Source organism: Grammomys surdaster, unplaced genomic scaffold (genome assembly GCF_004785775.1).
Source record: "Grammomys surdaster isolate TR1022 unplaced genomic scaffold, NIH_TR_1.0 1149, whole genome shotgun sequence".
In the NCBI taxonomy this organism is placed as follows: domain Eukaryota; kingdom Metazoa; phylum Chordata; class Mammalia; order Rodentia; family Muridae; genus Grammomys; species Grammomys surdaster.
In genome coordinates, this window is record NW_021605568.1 from 315,989 (window position 1) to 326,049 (window position 10,061).

Consider the following 10,061-nt stretch of genomic DNA (forward strand, 5'->3'; position numbering starts at 1 on the left):
AGAGGATGTGCGCACGACATCAAGATTGAGCAAGACAGAGATCATCGCCCGTGACCTGTCGTCCACGGAACCAGGTTGATGCTGCCATCAAGAAGGCAGTTGAAGTTCATTACCATCAGCTGAAAATTGCAGAGGATCCAGAAGTGACTCCACAGGAGACTAACACAGCTGTCAGCTCCCCTGCCTCCCCCTACGGTCGACCCCTAGACTTCCACGCCCTCCAGAAGGGTTCCTGGTATGCCTGGCTTTGCCCTCATTTCTCTCGCTAGAGAGCTTGGCCTCTTGATCACCACAACAAAAATTGGCTTTTTCCTAAACCAAGGCCACCCTTGATATGGCCGCTAACATTGGGGAGCCTTCCTTTATGACAATATTACACCCCAAACTGACAAATGGTTGGTAACTTGAACATTTACAAGAGACTAGGATGGCTGTGAGTTAGTCCAATGACGGGATTATTGTAGGTCCACTTCCCAGGGGCCCACCCAATGCAGCTGAAAAGGAGTGCGTGGTGCTGGGAGTGGGTGCAGCCTACATGGCCTAAGACAGGGCTCTCACCCTCCTTTCACCCACATCAGAGTCCCTTGACGTTGCCCATCGTCGACAGCCTAAAGCCTTCGACCATCGATGTGACTCGTCTCACATCAGTGTTTTGGGGTTGTGAACTTGTCTAAGACCCCCCATAATTAGACATCCAAATTCAAAACTCACATAGTTGGGATTGAACATAAGATGCCTTCTCTAACTAAACAGAGAAGGGGGAGATGCCAGAAGCCAGGACCCTCGCCCTTACCCTTACCCCCTACCTTTCCCCACCTGCACAATGTCCTCTGAAGCTTGGCAACTGCAAGATCCTGCTTAGCAACTGCAGATAGTCTCAAAGCAGAGTACCATGTCTTCTTAAGAATAGCAGGGAGACCATAACTCAAGCAGTGTACCATTTCTTCTGAAGAACTGCAGGTAGATCATAATTCAAGGCAGTGTACCATATAGACCATGACATGTTTCAAGGCACAGGCCAAGAAGATTTTGTACTTTTCCACCACCTGGACCCTCTTACCCCCTCCCCTTGTAAAACATGCTATAAAAAAAAAGCATTTCATGTTCAAAAAAAGAAATTAAAAAAAAAGGAACAAACATTACAAAAAAATCATACTTAATGTCACCAATGGCAACAAAATAGAAAATGGTAAATATATGTGGTATAAACTCAAAAATCATTTAGGGAAAAGGTGGAAGCAGTAAATGAACTAGGTAAAGCAAGGAGTCAGATAAATAGAAAAAAATCAAGGTTAAGGAAAAGAAGGAAACAGAAGATGAGGGAAAATGAATCTTTTGCTTCTCCTACTTCCACAAGAGAATCATATGCTGGGGGCCTGCCTGATTTGATTTATTATTTTACAGTTCTCCACCTTCAATTCTCTACTTTTATCAGCTATTTTACCTTTGTGAATTTCCAAAACTTTTCTTATTGGAGAAGAGTATTTAGAGATATCCAAAGTCAAGGCCTTATTAAACAGGGAAAATGCCCTGGCAAGGATGACCATAGATACCTATTTAGCTACACAGGGTACAATCTATGCATGATGGAGTCCTGGAAAGCAACTAGATCTCTATTTCTGCTCCAAGGCAGCCTCCTTCAAGAGCATCTAATTCACCTAGAAGCTAGGTAACTTTGTAGCACCTGCTCTTTCATGCAAGACTCCTAATTACATGTTTTCATTCAAAGAAGATAATTTTAGTGATGTCAAAGAAACTACTCTCATGAAATTTCAATATATTTATCTAAACAGGAACTGAATATTTCCAACATCAACTGACTTCATGACACAGATGAGGAAATCTCCTGAGAGGGAGAATTTCCCAGGGATGAGTTCCCAGATTGATTGTGCAATAACAAGTCATTCAGCCCTAGAAACAGCAATACTAAAAGACTCAACAGTTTGCATTTATATTTATTCAAACATTTGTTAGTAACAAAAATGGTTAAAGAAAAGGAGACTATAAACTTTGGGTACAAAGAGATATTGAGGGAGAGGAGAAATGATATGAATATATGCTAAATAAATATTTTAAAGTTTTAAAGTAAATCGGTTGCAATTAATTTATTACATATGTTGCACTATAATAGCACAAATTAAGTGTAGAGAGTACCAAGACTGAGATAGGGGAAATGTCAAATTTTCAACACTTTTTTCTTCTTTAAATTAAAAACAAATATCTTGTATCTTATGTGCTTGAGTGTTTTCCCTGCATATATGTATGTACATGCATGATACTGAAAACATCAGAAGAGAGTGTCAAATCTCCTTAAAACTGGGGTTATAGACTGTTGTGAGCAGCCATGTGGGTGCTAGAAATGTCACTCATATCCTGTGCAAAAGCTGTAGGTGCTCTGCCTCCAGAACTTAGAATTAAAATTTAAGCTCTTAAGCACAGACTTCTGGGTGTATTTTTAGTTGTTTGCATTTAATTACAAATTTATTTGGTTATAGCCCTAGATTATGACTCATATGTCATAAAAAATATGCAGGCTTCCTCATATCCTTTCCCTATGTTTCCCTGATGTTACTATGTCACAGGAATACAGTACAGTATCACACCCACAATATTAACAACTGTACTAGGCAAAAAAAAGTGCACTTCTATCAACAAAACATCACTATTGCTGCCCTTTAAGGCCACATTAGCCTCTCTTTTTTCCCAGAACATGACACCAAAGACCCACTAGACCATTTATCACATATTCATTGTAGTCCATTGTATTTTGTGTGTGCTAGCTGAAAATAGGCACCCCAAAACTGGTGGTGTGAATTTCAATGGGGTGTTTTCTTAGCAAGTCCCATGAACTATTTGATTCTAGATCCCTCCTAAAGTTAGGAGATAACTGATTGCCCAAAGTTGTCCTATGATATACTCACATCATACTGCATTATGGCATATACTACTTAAGAACACAAACACAGATTGTTGATGATGATCATGATGATGATGATGATGATGATGATAAAAATATCAATAAAGTCAACAACAATATTTGGTAGACTGGATCCATAAATTTTTGAGTTTTAAAGTTTAACAACATAACAATAAAGCATTGTGGATCTCAAACTGTTAGAAGACTTGAATGTACTCATATTAAAGGTTGATCACATTGGAGTTTAGTCAGAGCCATCTAGGAAAGGCTAAGGCAAGCAAGAGAGTTTTCTGGAGATGACCCACCATTTTGCATGGTTACAGTGGGTGAGCTTTAAGAATGTGGGTTCCTTAGAGACGTCATTTCAGGATTGCTTGTTGTTGCTAATATTCCTCTCCTGTCATTATTATATAGCCTAATGGTTCCTAGACATTATCTCACCCTATTGCTTTCCTACAAAACCAACATGAAGATATGCTCTTATGTAATAAAGCTGGGTAGAATAGTTGATGATTTCATAGTTCCTGATAATGATTTTTATAGAATTCCAAAACTTATACAAGTAATTTCAAGCACTCTATAAAATAAAAGCTGCAAATAGAGCTGTGTAAACCTTCATGTGTTATGAAATAACTGCACTAAAAAAGGAGAGTAGGCTTGGAACAAATTTATGATCTAGAAAAACATCTCTTTCAGGTAACTAAAGGTCATAAACTGGAAATGGAAAATTTATTGTAGGTACAAGGACAAAAGGTTAAATATTGAATAGTTTATCTATACAAAACCTTAAAACTAATAAGACACAAAGCAGATGATTGTCTCTTGACAAAACTGTGCTAACTTATGACCAAAAAAGCATTGCTTTAAACTTATACTGAATTTATGGAACTGCTAAAAGATAATGAATCTTTAGTCAGGTGCTAGCCTTAATGGAACAATGCTCAAACAATTTTGTTGTAACTCCTTATCAATTTATAACATGAAGTATTGACTTAAACATACTATGAACTTACAGCATGTAGAGCTTAATTTTTTTTGCTTTATCCAGAGTGAGTATTTTTTCTGCATGCCTCTCTCTCTCTCTCTCTCTCTCTCTCTCTCTCTCTCTCTCTCTCTCTCTCTCTCTTTCTCTCTGTCTTTCTCCTTTTTTCTCTCTGGTTTACAAAGAGTTAACAAAGTCCAGGCCTCTCACCTGGCCATCAAGGAGCCCTTGACCCAAGAGAAAAAAGCCAAATAACTAAGTCAATTTTTCTTAATCCCCTGCTTCAAATAGCAGGAGTCAAATTACCAGAAAGTATCAACTTTTGGCCTTAGAATAGCAAAGAGTTCAAGGAAGAAAAAAATGAATAAACAATAAGCAACAGTTGTCCCAACAATCACAACTTTCATCTTATCACTGCCTGCCGTAGTCTATCCTGGATGCTGGGATGGTCAGTGGCACAATTTGATGGACAGGCACATTAATCTGAATTGTTGATGTGTATGATTTAAACATGATATGAAAGTCAATAAATGTATTCCAATATAAAATGAAGAAATAATAAAAATAAAATAACTGAATAAAACAGAGGAAAGGAGGAATCTGAGTGAGAAAGAGGAGGTTGAGGGGAAGGGGGGGGCAGGATCAGGTATGGTGGGAAACAGAAGCTCAGAGGGCCAGGGGAATGAATGGAAATATTCAGCTGTCAGGGATGCAGGATGCATGGAACCTCTAGAAAGTACTAGAGACCTGGGATGGGGGAGACTCCTAGGACCCAATATGGGTGACCTTAGCCAAAATGCTCAAGGGGAAGATGGAACCAGAAGAAACCATCTCCAGTAGATAGACAGGGCCCATTGGAGGGATGGAGACACCAACAGACCTTCAGAATTTTTGACTCAAATTTTTTCCTGTCCAAAAAAAAAATTCAGAGACAAAAATGGAACAGAGTCTGAAGAAATGGTTGACCAGTGACCAGCCCAACTTGGGATCCATCCCATGAGTGGGCACCAAATCCTAACACTATTACTGATGCTATGTTGTGCTTGCAGACAATAGCCTAAATAGCCTAGCATGGCTGTCCTCTGAGAGGTTCTAACAGCAGCTGACTGAGACAGATGCAGATGCTTACACTCAAGCATTGAACTGAGGCTGTGGACCTCTATGGAAGGGTTTGAGGAAGGATTGGGAGAAATTAATGGGATAGCAACCCCATAGGAAGACCAACAGTGTCAACTAACCTGGATACCCTGGGAGTCCCAGTGACTGAGCACCAACCAAAGAGCATATACAGGTTAGTCTGTGGCCCCTTGTACATATGTAGGACAGGACTGCCTTGTTTGGCCTCAGTGGGAGAGGATGTACATAATCCTGAAGAGACTTGATGGTCCAGGGAAGGAGGATGCAGAGGATCTCAGAGATGAAGTGGAAAGGAACCAGGGGAAAAATTCTGTGAGTGGGAACTGGAGGCAATATTTAAGATGTAAATAAACAAAATAATTAATAACTAATAATAAATTAAAAATCAAAAAACACTGGTATGAAAAAATCACACTATCTGAATAAGGTTAATATGATGCCATGCAAAGAACAGCAGTCCCAATAGACAAACTTCAGGCTTTAGATTTTGTGCAACTATACTAAGTAAAATTACAGTGGTTGTGAAGCCTTGTTCCCCCCAATACTTACACACACCAAGGGCAACATTAGCATGGTACAAAAACAAACCAAAAATAAATGTTAATATGTAGAATATATGTCACATATGAGGAAATTATTTTCAAATGTCGCTGACCCATACACATTGAGTCTTGTGTTTGGAATAACTCTGGGAAGCCTGGACTACTGTAGAGGAGAAAATTGTTGCATCGTAGAGAGAACAAATATCTTAGTAATGTGACTTGCTTATATCACATAGACAGCAGGAATAAGAGCAAAAATAATGACAGGGAATATATGTTTACATTTATAAGATCTATTTTATTTTTATGCAAAAGTGTATGGGTGGTATTGTAGGCACCCTCTACTGTGATGGGGATATCAACCCCATAGGAAGACCAAGAATTCCAACTAACCCAGACACCTGGGAGCTCCCAGAGACTGAGTAGTTTAGGTATCTAGAGAGATGAGAAAAGGTGATGCATCCCTTGAAGCCAGATTCACAGGCAGATATGAATTGTCCAAATAAGTCCCGAAAACTAAATTTTGCTATTCTAACTTTGAACAATCTCTCTAAACCCTCCAAAAAATATTCAGATGTACCTTATCCATTTAGGATCTGAAGATAGAGCCCAAGTCTCTGGCTGTATAGCTTCACAATCTGCAACCATGGAAACTTCAGTCAGTCCAATGATACACTTTACAGTTTTCCTCCTAAGAGTCTTTCAAGAGCTCTCTTCACATCTTTATTCCTTAGACTATAAATGAAGGGGTTCAGCATGGGGGTGACCACAGTATACATGACTGAGGCTTCTGCAGCAGAGTGTAAACTTTGGACCACAGCAGAACTGACATACACTCCAAGACCTGTACTATAAAATAAGGAGACAATGGAAAGGTGAGAGGCACATGTAGAAAATGCCTTGTATTTCCCTTGAACTGAGGAGATAGATCGTATGGAGGACACTATCTTGAAATAAGAATAAAGGATACCACTGAGAGAAATGACTGCCAATAAAACAGGTACAAGATGCATTATGAGGTGGCTTGGAAAGTTGTCTGAACATGTGAGTTGAGACAGCTGATTAAGCTCACAGAAGAAGTGGGGGATTTTCACACCTCTGCAGAAAGTCAATTGTAGCATAATTGAGCTCTGTAAGAAGGCATGTAGGATGCTAACAACCCAGGACAGCAGAACCAGCAGTATACAGAGCCGGTGGTTCACAATGACTGTGTAATACAGTGGGTGACAGATAGCCACATATCGATCATAAGCCATCACAGCCAGAAGAAAGTTGTCCAGTTCTCCAAAAACCAAGAAGACACACATCTGGCTAATACAGTCTGCATAGGTGATGGTCTTGTTCTGGGTGTGTATATTTACCAGCATCTTTGGGACGGTGGTGGAGGTGAAACAGATGTCCACAAAGGACAGGTTAGCAAGGAAGAAGTACATGGGTGTGTGCAAGTGAGACTGTGTGATGATGGCCATGATGATGAGCAGGTTCCCAAGCACTGTTACTAGGTACATGGACAGGAACAGTGCAAAAATGAGGAATTGAAGGTATGGGCTTTCTGAAAATCCAAGAAGGAAAAAACTTGAAATTCTTCTTGTGGTGTTCCCTGATTCCATCAGTCACATGTGTCTATGAGACAAGATAAAAGCAAGTAAACTTGACTCTTCTCACATTGCTACATTTTATGTTTTCAAACAATTAACCTCTGAGTTGTTTCCATGGAATTGTTCCTCTTAAGGAGTCCCTCATGCTAATCTTGATAGACATTCCTTTCACTCTCTGAACACTTCCATTGAAAGTCATGTATTCTACAATTTTAATGAGAAATTGTTGTGAATACATAATGTTACTGCTGAATATGGTTCAGGCAGTGGTTAGAGAATTTATAGGGGTTGATAAAAACAAAAAGAACTTCATGTTCTTTTTGAACATATGAATGAAAAGAATATAGGAAAGTAAAGAAATTATGTTTACTGCCTTTTGGAGTGATGGTATGACTATGTACAGATTCAACAGAATTCATCCTTTTAATAAATGTGAACACACTGGCACATACACTGAAAAAAGTGAGAGAGAGAATAACAACTAAAACTATGTTAAAGCAATTACCTTATATCAGGACAAGGAGTGGCAATGCAGTGAAGAAAAAGCAGATATAACTGAAAGGGAAAGATAGTAGCTGTCGTTATGTGTCTGCCAGGTATGTGTATGCATATATCTGTGATTTATGCATTTTGAGAGAATCATACCCAGGAATTTCTGCATAGTAAACAGGTGACATTTTGACCAGATCATTCTGTATGGTAGGATGTTCTGTGCCACACAGCATGCTTAGAAGCAACCTGGTCTCTAATGAAGTCTCCCTGTATGATAGATGAGAAGTACTAGACACTGAAAGGTAGAATCACACTGAGAATTACAACTTGAAATTGTTATTTCAGCACTGATATAATTACAAATCCATGAAAAAGAACAAAAACATCATCACAATAAATCCCCAGACACAATTAAGCAGTATTTTACATGGTGTGAAACAACTAATATGTACTATAAACATTCATTTTCCAATGTCTATGGCTGTTATTTAGTGAGAGGATAGGCCAAGAAATAAAAAAGAAATTTGGAGTAGATATATAATACATAATAACTGGCCTAGAATTGTACTGGAGCATTTCATAAGCAATGTATAAGCAATTATGCACACATAATATGTAGAGAGACATTTTAAGAGATACTAAGAAACTCTGAAACACCAAGGGAAGTGTTAGTTTTTCCCCTTAGTACATAGAGATTATGGAGTTTTCATTTTAGTTTTATCTAGTATCATCACTGTTTTTTCATTTATTCAAAGTGCTGTGGTTCATTGTGACATTTCTACACATTTATATGGAGTATCTCAATCATATTTCCCTCCTCTACTACATTTTCTCATGTGTCCTCTCTCCCTCTTTTATGCATTTCCATGTCCATAATCCTACAAAGTGTTGGTATGACATGACTTCTCTAGTGTTGATAAGGGTAGGAAAGCACAGGGGAGGGAAAGGAAGGGTAATTATGATACCATGCCCTGTACTATTGTATTGTCATTGATTTTGGCTTTGAATTTATCCCTAGTAACTTCTAATATGCATAGGATACAGAGGGATAATTCCACACAAGTACACAGCATGTGACGATCATGGCAAGGGACTTAAAGTGTTGCCGTTTCCTTCAACATTTATCACGTACTTATGTTGTAAGGATTCACATTCCTCGCTTCTTTCTGTTTAAAAACCATGCAATAAATCACAAGCGTACATTTTTAAAGTAATTTTTTATTTATTTCTATGAAATAAATATTAGATGTGGAAGTATATGTAATAAGTTTCAAACTGTGATCCGCTTGGCATACTGCAGATAGTGAGGTCTTCAGCACTCATGCAGCATTATTTGATAGCAGTTTGAACCTCCTTCTCTCCTCTCACTTTTTCTTTCCTAGACTTCAGTGGCACCCTCTATGTAACATTCATTTTTAATTTTTGTTTAGTGTGTTTCAATATGAACCAGATAACTATAAAAACAATTTTCGATGATATGACAAGGGGTAAGTAACTTAAAGTCAAACTTTTGAAGACTTGAAAGTAAGCAAATATGATTTTTAAAAACACCTCTAAATACATGGAGGCAGCTTTATAAAAACTTAATGTGTCTCAGAGCTGCATGTTCGAGTCGAGTATGCTCAAATCAAATACATGAATGTTTCTTAAATGATGAAAAGAATGAATACCATGCAAGTAATAACCGTGATGTTACCCTCCCCCTTCGTGGTTGTATCTCATTGCAGACATGCAAATACCAAAACAAGGAATAACGAAGATGAAGAAACACACTAGAAGCATGTAAAAATGACTCGATGGAAAAATAGGACATAAAAATAAATTCCACATTGATGAATTCTTTCTGAATAACAAGAAGCCAGTTGAACACAAGTGTGGCTGATTATAATAGATACAGGTACACAGAACAATCTTTCAAATATTATCATAAATTCGCATCTAGGAACAATAAAGAAATAAGTGGATGGCTGGCAATTTGGGAAAATGAAATTTTAAAACTCTAATACATACACTAAAAGAATACATCTGACACCAGGAATATAAATGTTCCCACAACACAATACAAGGAAAGACCAAATAAGCATTTTCAGTAGAGAAAGGAAATGAACAATAGCCTCTAGAATCATTGAGTCTCTCAGAGGTTGGAACAATTTCTGTCTCTCTGTCTCTCTCTGTCCCTGTCTCTGTCTCTCTCTGTCTCTGTCTCTCTGTTTATCTGTCTCTCTGTTTGTGTGTGTGTGTCTGTATATGTGTGTCTGTGGGTCTGTGTGTGTGTCTGTCTATGTGTCTGAGTGTCTGTGCGTATCTGTGTGTGTGTCTGTGTGTGTATCTGTGTGTGTGTGTCTGTCTACATATGTGTCTGTGTGTCTGTCTGTGTGTGTCTATGTGTGTCT

General features: G+C 38.3%; 1 protein-coding gene across 1 annotated transcript in view; it reads right to left on the bottom strand.

Moving 5' to 3' along the window:
* Positions 1–6,255: 6,255 nt before the first annotated feature.
* Positions 6,256–10,061, bottom strand: part of LOC114634945 (olfactory receptor 1082-like) — a 4,855-nt gene continuing 1,049 nt past the window's right edge. Inside the window, exon 2 of the mRNA XM_028783571.1 lies at positions 6,256–7,201. Coding sequence (XP_028639404.1) covers positions 6,256–7,188 — 933 coding nt within the window. The 5' untranslated portion in view covers positions 7,189–7,201. The remainder of the gene's footprint in view (positions 7,202–10,061) is intronic.